This window comes from Dipodomys ordii, unplaced genomic scaffold (assembly GCF_000151885.1).
Source record: "Dipodomys ordii isolate 6190 unplaced genomic scaffold, Dord_2.0 Scaffold15, whole genome shotgun sequence".
NCBI lineage: Eukaryota > Metazoa > Chordata > Mammalia > Rodentia > Heteromyidae > Dipodomys > Dipodomys ordii.
In genome coordinates, this window is record NW_012267231.1 from 14,443,633 (window position 1) to 14,461,083 (window position 17,451).

At 39.2% G+C, this 17,451-nt stretch overlaps 1 protein-coding gene across 5 annotated transcripts in view; it reads right to left on the bottom strand.

Moving 5' to 3' along the window:
• The window catches only part of Myo9a (myosin IXA), a 159,077-nt gene that overhangs the window by 112,589 nt on the left and 29,037 nt on the right, over positions 1–17,451 (bottom strand). For all 5 annotated transcript variants that reach the window (XM_013012069.1, XM_013012070.1, XM_013012071.1 and 2 more), the window contains exons 2-3: positions 7,440–8,350; positions 1,574–1,668 (exon numbers count right to left, since the gene is read on the bottom strand). In XM_013012069.1, coding sequence (XP_012867523.1) covers positions 1,574–1,668; positions 7,440–8,279 — 935 coding nt within the window. In that variant the 5' untranslated portion in view covers positions 8,280–8,350. The remainder of the gene's footprint in view (positions 1–1,573; positions 1,669–7,439; positions 8,351–17,451) is intronic.

A 17,451-nucleotide genomic window follows, 5' to 3' on the forward strand; every position in this document is an offset into this window, starting at 1 on the left:
GACCACACACACACACACACACGACCACACACACACACACACACACACACACACACACGACCCTATCTCAATGGGGCACTCCAGTGCCCTCAGCGTCAAAGGAGCCATAGGCAGAAGGATTGAGGTTCAGGTTGGCCCTGAACAAAAACACAAGACCTTATCTGAAAAATAACTAAAGCAAAAAGGCTGGAGCCTTAGCTCCAGTGGCAGAGCTGCCTAGCAAGTATATGGCCCTACATTCAAACCACAATACAACCAAAAAGAGAGAGAGAAAAAATATCAACAGCATGCATATATACAAATAATATACAATCAGAAGACATAATGCAAAAAAAAATTACTTATTAAAAAATAGTAAAGAGCCGGGCGCTGGTGGCTCATGCCTGTAATCCTAGCTATGCAGGAGGCTGCGACCTGAGGATCACAGTTCAAAGCCAGCCAGGGAGGGAAAAGTCCGTGAGACTTTTATCTCCAGTGAACCACCAGAAAACCAGAAGTGGCCCTGTGGCTCAAGTGACAGAGCGCTCGCCTTGAGCTGAAGGGTTGAGGGACAGTGCCCAGGCCCAGAGTTCAAGCCCCACAACCGACCAAAACCTAAAAAAATAGTAAAATACTTAAACTCAACCAGAAATAAGGAACAACCATGGGTGCAATTATCTCTAAAACAACAGTAATTTTAACATTAGTGAAAAGCAATCAAGCCATAGGGAGATAGAAAAGAACCTTAAGTATACAATGTTAGGTTAAAGAATCCTGTCTGGAAAGATTCCATATTGAATGATTCCAATCATATACTAGAAAAGGCAAAACTATAGAAACAATAGAAAGACTTGGCGCTATCAAGGCAGGAATTGCTGAATAAGCAGAGCAGCAAGGCTTTTTAGGACCAGGAAACCATTCTGTATGGTGATATACATGGTCCTACACATCTGTCAAAACATACACAATGTACAACACAAAGTGACACTGGTACCAACTACCAACTTCAGAATTAACAACACTGTATCAATATTGGTCCATAAATTCTATAAAAAGTATGCAAGATGGTTATGATAGAAAAAATTATGGTGGATGAAAAAGTTAGAAATATCTGGGTGACTTCCCATTTATTTTTGCTATGAATCTAAAATTTCTCTTAAAGTCTTTAGTTTTTTTTAAAGCTATAGATAATGTTGCTGACACAATCAGGAGACTTATCGTAGACTACATAAGAATATTTTAAAAAATGAAAGTTCTTGATTTTAACAACAGTAATATGCAGATGTTATTGCTTTAGGAAATACAGTACTATTAAGAGTGCCAAGTTATATATTCAACATACTTGAAAACAATTCAAAAAAACAAATGTATGATGTAATATATAGAAATGACAGCAATCGTTAACAACAGTAAATCTAAGTTGAGAGCATATGAGAGTTACTTTTCTGAGATTTCAATCTCTCCCTCTACAAAAACACTGAGAGGAAAAAAATCATAGTGAACACATCAATATTACAGCTCATAACTTACAAAAGGGAAATAACAAAAATAAAAATATGTTCTAAGCCTACTGCTACTTAGTATCAGAACTTACCCAAGCACTGTGCCTGTTTCCTGGTAATTGACTTGAATAAACTTGCCAAAACGACTTGAATTGTTATTATGAGCTGTCTTTGCATTTCCAAAGGCCTGACAAAATAAACATCAATTTTTTTAATGAATTTAAGCAATGCTTAGGTCAGTTCCAAGAGTCAAAATGCTAGAGACAAAAGAAAGGGAATTGCTACTATGTTTAGATTTATATTCATAGTTCAGATAAAATAAATGAAAGCAATTAGTAGTCGCTAAAAGATCAAGATTTTACTTTACTATTCAATAAAATTTAAAAAAATAATTTAAACTTAATGTTTACTAATGTTCAGATTTCTCTTTCAAATCATACTAGAACCAGCAGAATATTTTCATGAATTTAATTATATTTTCTTTTATTTATTTATTGGGGAGGAGGCAGTCAGTCAGTTGTGGGGCTTGAAAGGCCTGGGAGCTGTCCCCAAGCTCTTCAAGGATAGTGTCCTACCACTTTGAGCCCCAGTGCCACTCCTAATTTTCTGGTGATTATTTGGAGATAAAAGAGTCTCACAGACTTTCCTGCCCAGGCTAGCCTCAAACTGTGATCCTCAGATCTCAGCCACCTGAGTAACTAGGGTTGCAGGTATGAGCCAATGGCATCTAGCTCAGCTATAAATTTTTTTAAATCTTTCATTACATCCTCTTTTATTTATAATATTTTTATTGTAAAGGTGATGTACAGAGAGGTTACAGTTACATAAGTCAGGTACTAAATAAGTACATTTCTCTTTTAATTTTTTTTCAATTGTAAAGATGCTTTACATTTTAAATGGACACATTTGCTTGTAAGTTCTAGCTTGCAAGCAAAAAAGCCACTGGCCTAATATTCACAATATATTGGAAGACAGAAAAAAATAAAGAAACAATTACTGTGGTTTTTTTCCTATTCATGATATCATGAGAATGACATACATCTGTCTTAACTACAGAAACCTAAACAAGCCATTTACTCAACATCTCCTAAATGTGAAGCATGTATATGCTAAACTGTACTGTGCAGAAGGCACATACATGGACTGACAAATATTCAAAGATAAACTTAACAGATGCCCTAACCCTACATTTCTATTCCAGTCACTACTAGAGTGCTACTGTGAGCGAAAAGCCAAGAGATGGGCATGAGGTCCTGAGTTCAAATCCTGGTATTGGCACAAAAATAAATACACATATACACAGATAAATTTTAAAAAATTGGCCAGGCACCAGTGGCTCGTGCCTGTAATCCTAGCTACCCAGAAGGCTGAGATCTGAGTATCATGGTTCAAAGCAAGCCTGGGCAGGAAAGTTCGTGAGACTCATTATCTCCAATTAAACACCAGAAAACCAGAAATGGCGCTGTGGCTCAAGTGATAGAGTGCTCTCCTTGAGCTGAAGAGCTCAGAGATAGCACCCAGGCCCAGAGATAAAGCCCCACAACCGACAAAAAAAAAAAGTCTTTCAAGAAAAGGTACTGAAACAAATGGATATTCACAGGCAATACTGGGCCCATACTTCACACCATATTCACTCAAAACTGGACTTGAAATGGACCACAGTCTCAAATGCAAACTCTAAAATTATAAAAGAAGAAAAATCTTTGTTTTCATGGGTTAGATAAGGTTTTGTAAAATATAGTACTAAAGGTATAATTCATAACAGAAAAAAAAAACAGAATTGGGCTATAAATTAAAATTCTGCTCTTCGCCGGGCGCTGGTGGCTCACACCTGTAATCCTAGCTACTCCGGAGGCTGAGATCTGAGGATCACAGTTCAAAGCCAGCCCGGGCAGGAGAGACCGTGAGACTCCTATCTCCAATAAACCACCAGAAAACCGGAAGTGGCGCTGTAGCTAAAGTGGTAGAGCGCTCGCCTTGAGCTGAAGAGCTGAGGGACAGCGCCCAGGCCCAGAGTTCAAGCCCCACGACTGACAAAAAATAAAAATAAATAAAATAAAATAAAATTCTGCTCTTCAAAAGAGAATGTTAAGAAAGAATTAAATATGGAGAAAATGTATACAAAATATTTTCATGGTATTCTGTATCACATCAAAAAATGTGCATCCAGCAGTCACAAAAGAACTGACAAAACCCAGCAACTGGGATGGGATATAGCTCAGTGACAGATTACTGAGTACTTAGCATGCAGAAGGCCTTGGACACAAAAAGAAAAAGAAAGAATAAAAGAGAAAGAAAACAGCTAGGCATTATAATAAATGTCTCTAATACCAGCACTCAGGAGGCTGAGGCAGAAGAAATTGTGAATTTAAGGCCAGCTGAACTAACTGGAGAGAGCCTATCTCAAATAAACATAACCTGGGAGCTGGTGGCTCACACTTGTAATCCTTGGTACTCAGGGGGCTAAGAGCTAAAGAATTGTGGCTCGAAGCCAGCCTGGGCAGGAAAGTCCATGAGTCTCTCATCTTCAATTAACCACCAGAAAACCAGAAGTGCTGTAACTCAAGCAGTAGAGCACTAGCCTTGAGCAAAAGAGCTCAGAGACAACACCCAGGCCCCGAGTTTAAGCCCCACCCCAACAAATTTTTTTGAAAAATCAAACAAAAGCTGGATGCTGGTGGCTCATGCCTATAATCCTAACTACTCAGGAGGCTGATAACTGAGGATGGCAGTTCAAAGCCAGCCCCAGTAGGAAACTCAGTAGGAAACTCAGTGAGTCTCTTTTTTTTTTTCTTCCCTTCAGTCAGTGGGGCTTGAACTCTGAGCCTGGGCACTGTCCCTGAGCTCTTCAGCTCAAGGCTAATACTCTACCACTGGAGCCACAACACCACTTATGGCTTTTTCTGTTTATGTGGTGCTAAGGAATCAAACCCAGGGCCTCATGCATGCGAGGCAAACACTCTACCAGTGAGCCACCTTCCCAACCCTCACCCCCTTTTCCCCCATGAGTCTCTTATTTCCAATAGGCTACTCAGAAAAAGCCAGAAGTGATGCAGTGTCTCAAGTGGTAGAGCACTAGCCTTGGACACAAAGAGATTCAGAGACAGTACCCAGGCCCTGGGACCAAAAATAAATAAATAAAAATAAAAATAAAGCCTGGAACCGATTATTCTACATCTGTAATTCTAGCTACTCAGAAAACTGAGACCTGAGGAGCACGATTTGAACCAGCCTGGGCAGATATATCCAAAAGTCTCTTATCTCCAATAAACCACCAAAAAGCCAGAATCAAACCTGTGGCGCTAGTGGTAGAGCCTTTAGGGGGAAAAAAAATCTAAAGAACAGTGTCCAGGCCCTCAGTTCAAGCCCCAGTACCAGCACAGCCTGGTGCTGTCCCTCAGCTCTTCAGCTGAAGGCTAGGGCTCTACCACTTGAGCCACATCACCAATTCCGATTTTCTGGTGGTTAATTGGAGATAAGAGTCTCATGGACTTTCCAGCCGGGACTGGCTTTGAACTGTGATCCTCAGGCCTCAGCCTCCTGAGTAGCTAGGATTACAGGCGAGAGCCACAAGCCCCAGCTAAAAAAAAATTTTTTTTAAATAAAAACTTGGGCAATAAATTTGGGCAGACACTCCACCACAAAAGATATACAGATAACAAACCGTATAATAGAATGCTATCTAGACCCAAAGTGAGATCCTGCCACATACATATCAAGATAACTAAAACTGAATGAATGACTGTGTCAAGGAGATGAAGTCAGTGGGAACTGTCAGACATTGCTAGTGAGAATATTAAAACATTTAGATAATTATCACTTGTGAAAAGATAAACAGTTCCATATATACCTATTCTATGAAAGTAAACACATCAGTAATTACTGAAAGCGTGTGTCTACCTCAAGACTAGTAGACAATTTATGTGTTATAGTCAAAAACTGAAAGTCCACACATCCATTAGAGAATGAGTAAAGAAACTGGTACACAATAAAATAATACACCCTTAGCAATAGTCAATTACTGACAAATGCAACAATTATTGACAATGTCAAAATAAGAAAAACCAAACACAAAAGAGTATACACTATATGATTCAATTTATATAAAACTGTAAAGATAAAAAAAAATCTGCAATGACAGAAAGCACTTAAGTGGTTTCTTGTATATGTGTGAAGCTGTAAGGTAGGGATAACAGAAAAATAAGCAGAAACTTTTAGGATGATGACTATGATGCTTATTATTTTGACTGTGGAAATTGTTTCATGGTGTAGACACATATCAAAATTTATCATAATGTACACCTTAAATATGTTCAGTCAGTTTGCCAGGCACCAGCAGCTCACACCCGTAATCCTAACTACTTAGAAGGCTGAGATGAGGGTCAGAGTTCAAAGCAAGCATGGGCAGGAAGTCTCTGAGACTCTTCTCTCCAATTAAACACACACACACACAAAGCCAGAAGCGCACCTTGAGCATAAAAGCTTAGGGACAGCGCCCAAACCCTTGAGTTCAAGTCCCAGGAATGGCACCAAAAAAAAAAAAAAAACCCTCAGATCAATAACCTCTCTTACTTTACAATACAAACTAAGAATGTCAGTTCAGGTGCACAGGTTAAGGCCACAGAAATAAAAATATATCAGCAGGAAGCCAGGTGCCAGTGACTCATGTTTAGAATTCTAGCTTCTCAGGAGGCTGAGATCTGAGGATCACAGTTCAAAAGCCAGCTCAGGCAGTAAAGTCCGTGAGATTCTTATCTCCAATAAACCACTCAGAAAACAGGAAGTGGCCCTATGGCTCAAGTGGTTGAGTGCTAGTCTTGAGCTGAAGAGCTCAGGGACAGAACCTGGGCCCAGAGTTCAAGCCCCATGACCAACAAAAATTAATGTATATCAGCAGCAATACTTTCCCCAATCTAGTTCCACAACCCAATTATAGCCAGGACTCCTGCTGTGTCACTTACTAAGGGGACAACTGATCCTGTCCAGTCTCTTCCTATATCACTAATGACACAAAGCAATGGTTTTTTGTTTTTTTTTTTTTTTGGAGGGGAGGGTTGTCAGTCATGGGGCTTGAACTCTGGGCCTGAGCACTGTCCCTCAGCTCTTCAGCTCAAGTTAAGTGTTCTACCACTTTAGCCACAGCACCACTTTCAGTCTTCTGGTGGTTTATTGGAGATAAAGAGTTTCACAACCTTTCTTGCCCGGGCTGGCTTTGAACTGTGATCCTCAGGCCTCCTAAGTAGCTAGGATTACAGGCGTGAGCCACTGGGACACCCGGTTATCTAATTTTTGTGTAGTAACTTTAAAAAATAATAAACAGGCCAGGCTCTGGTGGCCAGCTTGTAATCCTAGTTCCTCAGGAGGCTGAGATCTGAGGATCATGGTTCAAAGCCAACCCCGGACAGGAAAGACCCTTATCTCCAATAAACCACTAAAAAACTGGAAGTGGCGCTGTGGCTCAATTGGTAGAGCACTCACTCACCTTGAGCTGAAGAGCACAGGGACAGTGCCCAGGCCCAGAGTCCAAGCCCCAGGACTGACCACAAAAAAAAAAAAAAAAATTACAAAACATTGCTTTTTCTACTTTGCCAATGTCCAGTTTCCCATGGTAATTAAAAGTGTCTAAACTTCTATAGAATTTTAGTATACTTTTAGTTCACATGAAACAAGAACTTAAGATATGTTTAAACTGGGCACCAGTGGCTCACACTTGTAATCCTAGCTACTCAGGAGGCTGAGATCTGAGGATCACAGTTCAAAGCCAGCCGGGGCAAGAAAGTCTGTAAGACTCCTATCTCCAATAAACCACAAGAAAACCGAAAGTGGTGCTGTGGCTCAAGTGGTAGAGCACTCACCTTGAGCTGAAGAGCACAGGGATAGCACCCAGGCCCAGAGTTCAAGTCCCACAAAAGACAAAAGATATGTTTAAGAATAATAAAACTGTTTCTATACCCTTACCTCAAGTACTGGTCCAGCTCCAAGAATAATCTGCTCTACTCCACTGGCAAATCCTTTCTGACTAAGGGCAGTAAGGTGGTGAATAAGAAAATTTGTGCTTTGAGTCTTCCCAGAACCACTCTCTCCTGAAATCACAATGCACTGATTCTTTTTGCGCTGAAGCATAGCATGATAAGCTACATCTGCCACAGCATATATGTGGGGCTCAAGTTTTCCCAATTGGTGGTTATCATACATTTTGACATATTTGGGGTTATAAATAGGAAGAAATTTGAATGGGTTAATAACTATTAGAATACTGCCAACATAGGTATAAATTTTTTCATGCTTAAAGCGACTTCGTAGGTTTTCTAAGAGAGTTTTCTCATTCAAATCAGGTAAACTACATAAATCATCAAAGTCTTTCTGTTGAGGCTGTGGAAGAAAGCCCCTTTCCATCATCCTGCGGCGTTCTTCCGTCACCCGTAACCATGACTGAAGGCTACCATAATGGATTGACCCATCAAGGTTTTTCTCTCTCAGAAGAAAGCGGTAGTCATCTCCACTTAAGCGATTTTCCAGAGCCATTCGAGGCCACAGCATCATTCGCTGAACTGGACAGTCTGTAGGGTTGAGTATCCATTCTTCTCCACCAAATTCCTTCACCTCTGCTAAAACATAACATTTGCTTTTATCTAGCTGAAGCTTGTTTATGAGAGAGTCGATCACCTCAGCAGCAGTGGAGGTTTTTCTGGCAGGAACTGGACAATAAATTGTCCCTTCTGAAATTGTCCCAGGATAGATTCGTAATGTGTGTTCATTATCCTCAAAGCGTCGTCTTCCTCCATCACTTACATTCATATTGGATCCTGTCCCATCAGCATGGATAGTACAAGTTCAAGATTGTGCAAAACATTTTCTTCGCAAAAGAACTAAAACACAAAAAAGCAAAACATTTACAAATCATACTATGCATTACTTTCTAATGTAGACTAAAGGCACAGAAAACCTATTCAATTCAAGTGAAGGGGAAAACTTGCTCAAATCGAGGGAAATAAATGGGCATCACACACATAAAGCACTTTAAACCCCTGCACATCCTATTATAGATAAAATGTTAAGAATAGAGAACAAAGAAAGAATACTGAACACTAGAACAAAAAAGTGCCACGTTACTTACAAAAACAAAACTACTGGAATACTAGCCAGCCCCATAGTCCTGAGAACCATCCACTCATTTACTGTCTATTCTCTCCCCTCTGATTTTTAAAGGCACCTTTGCCATGTGGCCAATCCCCTACAGCTATCGGTGTATTCTGAAATCTGTTCCATTTGTCTACCTGTCATCTCTGCAACTATCTTAATTACCATACTTCCATAGCAAATGTTGAAATATGAAGGCCTATTATCACTCTGTGGTAATATTTTGGTTATTTATTATTAGGGAGTGAAGACTTAGCTCAGTGGAAGAGCACTGGCCTAGCAAGTACAAGGTTCTGAGAGGTCCTTAGCACCATTAAAAAAAAAAAGGAATTTTAACAGTAGTATGACAAGAGCCATGGAGGGGAGGGGGGAAGGGATAGTGGAAGAAATCCAAAGGAGTGGGAAACAATGAGTACAAGAAATATACTCATGCCAGATGCTGGTGGCTCTTGCTTGTAATCCTAGCTAGTCAGGAGGCTCAAATCTAAGGATCTCAGTTCAAAGCCAGACCAGGCAGGAAAAGGAAAGTCCGTGAGACTCTTATCTCCAATTAACCACCAGAAAACCAGAAGTAGGACTGTGGCTCAAGTAGTAGAGGGATAGCCTTGAGCTGAAGAGCTCAAGGACAGCCCCCAGGGCCAAAAATTCAAGCCTGACCAACAAAAAAAAAGGAAGAAAGGAAGGAAGGAAGGGAGGGAGGGAGGGAGGGAGGGAGGGAATGGAACTCTATCTTACTTATGTAACTGTAACCCCTCTGTACAGCATTTTTACAACAACAACAAAAAAAATCTCATTGACTCTTCCTATTCACAAACAATACATTTTTCAGTATTTCTTAATGAAAATACACTTTTTCTTTCTTTTTCTTTTTTGGCCAGTACTGGGTCTTGAACTCTAGGCCTTGAACTCCAGGCCTTAAACTCCAGGCTTCATGCCTATAAGGCTTGCTTGGCCTGGAGATACATCTCCAACCCAAATTCACATCTAAAGTTTCTCATTTTCATATCCTCCTTACCTTCTGTATACTTATTTAGATTTCTTTTTTTACTATCTTTAAGTAGTTATACAAAGGAGTTAATATTTAATAAGGCAGTTTATATAAATAAAATGCATCTTGATGAATATCTCTCCTTTCAACATCCTTTCCAACCCACTACTGCTTCCATCACTTTTCTTAATTTTATAGGATATACATTGAATTTTTTTTTTTTTGACCAGTCCTGGGGCTTGAACTCTGGGCCTGGGTGCTGTCCCTCAGCTCTTTAGCATAAGGCTAGCACTCTACCATTTGAGCCACAGCACCACTTCTGGCTTTTTCTGCTTCTATGGTACTGAGGACTCAAACCCAGGGCTTCATGCATGCTAGGCAAGCACTCTACCACTAAACTACTATTCCCAGCCCTACATTGAATTCTTCACTGCATTCTTCCCCCTTCTCATTATCCACCCCTCTCTCCTTGACTCCACCTACTCTTCAAGTTTCCTGATGTTTTGTTTCCTCATTCATCTCTGATAATCCTAAATATAAAATTTAATATTTTTCACACCAACATTTTAATGTTGGATTCAGACTAAATTACTCTTTAGATTATGACCGTATTTTGCATTTTCTTTAGCATGAGATGGTGTCACATGTTTAATAATTCCACTTTGCCGGTGCACTTCTGATGCAACTTTTTTCACACAAACACCTATTCCACTTGTTTCAAATATTGACATTATCACTTTACCTCTAAAGATAACAATTTCAATATTAAATAATCAGGTTCAGTTAGTTTTCCCAGTTATCTCAGAATATCTTTCATGTAATTATTCTAGTGGCATCAGGAGACTCTGTGGTAAGTGCAGAGATGCCCTGGGGTAGCAGGTTGTTAGACAGAAAGCTTTGTTGGTGTTCTTCTGAACCCTTAAGTGCATAGCTTCATATAAGCAATCATCTTTGGCAGCTGGCAGCAACAAAGTTACTCTCTGCAGCCAGGGGGCTATGCTCTGTACCACCACCACCCCAGGAGACATGCTGAATAACTATAATTTGATACTCAAAGAACTAAACGCAGAACCTCCTTTGCAACAGAGACCTATCCTGGTCCATCATTTTCAGCAATGAGCCCAACTCCAACAAGACATCCTCATTACCTTCAAGCAATCTCAGCTGCTATACCAGCCACTGGTCCCACTCACTGTATAGGGTTCTATAGTCCCTTTCTGAAACACATTTATCTTTTTTGAACTCCAATGTCAGCACAGTTTTTTGTTATTGTTGTTGGGGGGGCGGGAGGGGGGACGTGCGGGGATTTGTTGTTGGGTGGTTTTTTTTAGATGGGGAGGGGGTTGGGGAGATAATGGGATTGAACTCAGGGCCTTGTACTTGCTAGTCAAGCACTCTACCAGTTGAGCCACACTTCCAGCCCCTTTTTTGCACTAGTTATTTTTGGAGTACACTGCTGTTTTATGCCTAGGGCAGGCCTTGACTCCAATCCTACTACTTGTGCTTCCCCATGTTGATGGGGATGACAGGAGCATCTTAGTTGAGAGGGAGTCTCGCAATCTTTTATGCCCAGGCTGGCTTCAAACCACAATCCTTCTATCTAAACCTCCCAAGTATCTAAGATTACATGCTTGGACCACCATACGAAGCCTCTTGATGTTTTTATTAGTGTTTCATGTTGAAAAAAAAAAGGTTTCAGTCTCCTGATTATCTAGGATTACAGATGTAAGCTACCAGTGCCTAGCTAGAACATGGAATTTTAAAATAAAATAAGAATATTTGGTATTTAAATTATCAAAAAGTCATGAAAAAATGTAAGCTAAAAGTGATAAATCATTGAAATTAATGATAATCTTAATATAGAGATATACTATGATCAAGAAAAGGAGAATTTGGTATGACTAAAATGCAGATTTTCTCCAAATTGACTGTTGGAGTCAATACATTCCTAATCAAAGCCTCAACAAATTTACTTTCTGGATATTGACAAACTTTAAGAAGGGTAAGAAGTTTATATGGATAGTTTAAAGGAAATCCAGAATAACTAACACAATATAAAGAAAACAAGGTAGAACACTACAGAACATCGAACTTACTATAAAGCTACATAATAAAGACAGCTGGTACTAGAAAAATCCAAATGAGCCACAAAACAGAAAAGAGACATCAGAAATAGACCCAACAAATAGTCAACATAGACTATGGTGCTTCTATTGGAGCTCAGAACTCAAGGCCTGGGCACTGAGTTTTGTGCTCAAGACTGGCCCTCCACAACTTGAGCCTTGGCTCCACTTATAGCTCTTAATCTCTCAGACTTTGCTGCTCAAGCTGACTCGGAACCATAATCCCAGATCTCAACCTCCTAAGTAACTAGGATTACTTGTATGAGCTACCAGTGCCCTAGCTAATAGAGTTTTTGTTGTTATTTTTTGTTTTGACATTTTGGCAGCACTACAGTGTGAAGTCCAAGCATTCTGCTTCCTTCACAGGCACGGGCATTATCACTTGAGTCATGATCCCATCCTGAGATTGGACAAAGAAACAAAAACAAGCTTGTATAAAACACAGGAACCAATGGTTCAAGCCTGTAATCCTAGCAATTCAGGAGGCTGAGATCTGAGGATCACAGTTCAAACCCAGCCTGAGCAGGAAAGCTCCTGAGATTCTCATCTCCAATAAACTACACAGAAAAGGCCAGAAGTGGCACTGTGGCTCAAAGTGGTAGAGCGCTAGCCTTGAGCACAGAAAGGCTCAGGGACAAAGCCCAGGCCCTGAGGTCAAGCCCCAGGACCAGCAAAAAGAAAAAAAAAAACATAAAGCTATACAACTCCAAAAAAAAGGAGACCAGAGTTAAATGGTGGATTAGAAATTAGGAATAGAGGGCTAGGAATGTGGCTTAGTGGTAGAGTGTTTTGACTGGCATTCATGAAGCCCTGGGTTCAATTCCTCAGTACCACATAAACAGAAAAAGCCACAAATGGTGCTGTGGCTCAAGTGGTAGAGTGCACTAGACAGTGAGCAAAAGGAGCTCAGGAACAGTGCTCAGGCCCTGAGTTCAAGCCCCCGGACTGGCAAAAAGAAAAAAGATATGCAAAACAGAAGTTATGCAACTCATCTCTCCCCTATTCATTCTTAGTTCAATACAGTAAGTAATAGAATTCCTAGCCAGAGCAACATGACAGGAAAAAGAAACAGAGTCAAATAGAGAAGAAAGAAATCAAATTATCCATACTGGAAAGGATATGATTTCATACTTAAACTCTACTGACTATACCATCATCTAGATATCATAAATACCATCAAAAATCTAGCATGATATAAAATCAGCTTTATACACCAATAATGAGAAAGAAATAAAAAATTACATTCACAATAGTCTCAAAAACAATAAAATATCTAAGTATCAACCAAAGAAGTGAAAGACCTCTACAATGAAAACTATAAAACGTTGAAGAAATAAATGGAAGATAATAAAAAATGGAAATATCTACCATGCTCATGGACTAGCAGAATCAATATAATGAAAAATAGGCATACTGTCAAAAGCAATTTACAGATCCAATGCAATATCCAAAGTCTCAATGTCATTCTCTACATTAGAAAAATCTGCAATTCATAAGGAAGCATAAAAGACGTGGATTAGGAAAAATAATCCTGAGCCAGGCACTGTGGCTCATGACTATAATCCTAGGTACTCAGGAGGCTGAGATCTGAGTATTGAGGTCTGAAGCTATCCCAAGCAGTAAAGTTCTTGAGGTCATATAATTTTAAAAAGTAACAAGCATAGGGAAAAATCTAGGTAACCCAAGATTAGGTTGTGACACTTTAGATATAACAACAAAAACACAAACAAGTAGTATCATCAATAAGACTTCATTACAACTAAAATTTACTACTTTGCCTTCTTCATAAAGAGAATAAAAAGAAAAACAACAAAGAGAAAAAACAAATCTTTCCAAAACAGATGTATGATAAAAGACTGATGCTTAAGACATACAAAGAACTTTTAAACAATAAGGAAATTAAAAATCTAACTGAAATAGGAAAAACAGGAAAAAATACCTGAAGACATACAGCCAAAAAAGCATACATAGCAAATAAACAAGTGAAAAGATATTCAAAGAAAAATCACACATCATTAGGGAATTAAAACAACAATGAGATAGAAGCACATGACCATCAGAATGGCAAAAGCCCAAAACAATGACAACACCAAATGCTGGTGAGAATGTGGAACAACAGGAATTCTCATTCACTACAGGTGTGAATGTGAGCTAACACTGCTACTTTGGAAGTGTGGCAACCTCTTACAAAACGAACATACTTTTATAATACAGCCCTGCTAACATACTCCTTAGTGTTTACCCAAATGAGCTAAAAACAAGTCCAAACAAAACTCCTCAAGTTTGCGTATAGCAGCTTTACTCATAATTTCAAAAAAGTTGTACATCCTTGAAAAAGTAGTATTCATGGAATGAATGTTTAGTTGGATAAGAGAAACTAGGTATTGAGCTACAAAAACTAAGAAGAACTTAAAACATATACTGTTAAGTGAAAAGCCTACATATTGTATGAGTCTAATTATATAACATTTAGGGAAAGACAAAACTATGGTAACATCAAAAAGATGATTGGGGCTGGGAAGGTGGCTCAGTGGTAGAGCGCTTGCCTTGCATGCATTAGGCCCTGGGTTCTATTCCTCAGCACCACATAAGCAAACAGAAAAAAGCCGGAGGTGGCGCTGTGGCTCAACTGGTAGAGCGCTAGCCTTGAGCTGAAGAACTGAGGGACAGCGCCTAGGCCCAGAGTTCAGGACCCATGACCAGACCCAAAAAAAAAAGATGATTGGTGCCATATATATATATATTTTTTAAATATATACATATGCCAAGCACCAGTGGCTCACACCATAATCCTATTTACTCAGGAGACTTAAGATCTCATCTTGTACATCTCTGTGTATATACAGACATAAATATACATATATATCTTTTTTTTATTTTTTTTTCCAGGGCTGAGGACCGAACCCAGGGCCTTGCGTGCGCAGGGTGGGTGCCCTTCCGCTGGGCTAAACCCCCAGCCCCCACATATATATTTTTAAAGATACAACATATGTATATATGTATTTCCATATATACTTATACATACATATATGCACAAACACCCGAAAGGCATTTATTGTAAAGCCACATGCCAATAACTCACACATGTAATCTTAGCTATTCAGGAGGCTGAGATATGAAGACTGCAGTTCAAAGCCGGCCCAGGCTAGAAAGCTCATGAGACTCTTCATCTCCAAGCAATCAGCAAAAAGCCAGAAACAGAGCTATCAATCAATTGGTAGAGCACCAGCCTTGAGCAAAAAAGCTAAGGGACAGTGCCCAGGGCCTGAGTTCAAGCCTTCGTACAGGCACCAAAAGAAAAAACACAAATATGCATCAGAATCATTTTGTTGAATATGGTATACCCATACAGAACATCATCTCTCCATAAAAAATAAGAAGGATCTTTATGTACCAATATGAAGTGCTGAATACACTGAATTTTTTAAGAAAAAGTACAAAGAGTACATAACAGTTTAACTTTGTGTATAAATGAAGAACATACATATATACTGTAAATGAATATATATTGCATTAATTATAAACTTACAACAAGGTTACCTTTAGAGAAAAAACAATGAGATTTCTAAGTTTGTTTTCTTCTTTTGCATTATTTTATATATTCAATCAAAATTTAATCAAAAACAGAAGCAAACCCTAAAATGAAAAATATTTTTTAAAAAAGAAAAATATATAGATGGACCTGACAGTAACTGGTAACAATCATTGCAAAAATAAAGATTTCCGGACTGGGAATGTGGCTTAGTGGTAGGGTGCTTGCCTGGCATGCATAAAGTCCTGGGTTCGAGTCCTTAGTACCACATAAACAGAAAAAAAAGCCAGAAGTGGTAGAGTGCTAGCCTTGAGCAATAGCAGCCCAGGGACAGTGCCCAGGCCCTGAGTTCAAGTCCCAGGACCAGCCAAAAAAAAAAAAAAGATTTCCAGCCAGTAGCTCATGCCTGTAATCCCAGCTGCTCAGGAGGCGAACTAAGATCTTGAGGACCACAGTTAGAAGCCAGCCTGGACAGGCAAGTCTATGAAAATTCGTATCCCCAATTAGCCATCAGAACCCAAGCCTTGAGCTAAAAAGCTCAGAGACAGCACTCAGTCCTGAGAAGGAGAGAAGGGGAAGGGAGAGATGGGAAGAAAGGGAAGGGAGGAGACAGGGGGAGAGTGAGGGAAGGAGGAAGGGAGGGAAGAAAGAAAGGAAAGAGGGAGGAAGGAAGACTAATTTCCAAGTGACTTGGGAACACAGTATTCATATCAATAAATATGTCCTGCTACCACTGGTGGCTCGCATCTGTAATACTACTTAGGAGGCTGAGACCCAAGGGATTGACATTTGAGGTCACCCAGGGCAAAAAAGTTCAGTAGATTCCTTCTCCAAAATAACCAGCAAAAAACAGAAATTGAAAGCATTGCTCAAGTGGTAGAGAGCCAGCTAAATAAGCAAAGCAAACTGCACAAGTGTGAAGTCAAGTTCAACTTCCCCTACCCCCCAAAAAAAATTAGGCCACAATTCAGAATATTCATCAGGATGACTTCATTTAGCAGATAAACATTGAATTACAATTGTCACTATGACATCACCTTATTTTTTTCTTCCTAAAAAAAGGGTCTGTAAGAAATAACAGTAAATAACAAGGAGATACTGGTTTTTAAATAAAATCCTCAGGCTGGAGTCATAGCAAAAACAATAAAGTGTCTGCTCTTTTGTCAAAAGCCCTAGCTTCAAATCCCAATTATCTGTAATCTTAGCTACTCAGGAGGTTGAGTTCAAAGCCAGTCTAAGCATGTAAATCTTTTGAGACTCTTGTTTTCAATTAACTGGGCATCCAATTAACTGTCATCCTATCATTTCAGGAAGCATAAATAGGAGAGTTGAGGTTCAGGAACAAATGTGAAACCCTATGGCAAATATAAAGCAAAAAGAGCTTGGGGTATGGCTCAAGTACCAGCCTTGCAAGTGCAATGCCCTGAATTCAAGCCCTTGTATTGCCAAAACAAAAAAAAATTTTTCACAATAAAACCATATGAAAAATTCTTAAGTTTTTAAAAACAGAACTTTGCTTGAAGACAGTATGAGAAAGTAATAGAAGAAGTAAATATGATTAAAGTACATTATCTGCATACAAGAAACATCACAACGAAACCTCTCATGTGGTACAATTAATGTGCCAATAAGAAAGTAGCATGTAAAATGCTTAGCAACTGTAAGCAGACATTACCAATTTTATTTTATTTTTTAAGTATAACACCTTGAAAAATATGCTTAACAAGCTAAAATTTTATGAGACCACTTTCTAGAACCCAGAACACTGGGCTTTCTCAGGGAGTGATTAAATTTGCCTGACAAAAAATAAATGGGCCTAGCCTGGCATTGGTAGCTCACAGCCTATAAGCTACTCAAGAGGCTGAGAGGTGAGGATCAAGGTTCAAAGCCAGCCAGAGCAGGAAAGTCTATGAGGCTCTTCTATCTAATGAACCACTAGAAGAAAAAAAAAAAAAAACAGAAGCAGAGGTATGGTTCAAGTGTGCCAGTTTTGATGGAAAAGGATCAGAAATAGCACCCAGGTCCTAAGTTCAAACCCCATGACCAACAAAAGAATAAAAATTAAAATTAAAAAAAAAATCTTCCTTTTACAGGATATGGAGAGACCAGAAGAACAAGTTATACAATAACATAAAGGAACAATCAGATAACTCTAGAAAACAGGCCATTTTTTTCAAGATATCTGTT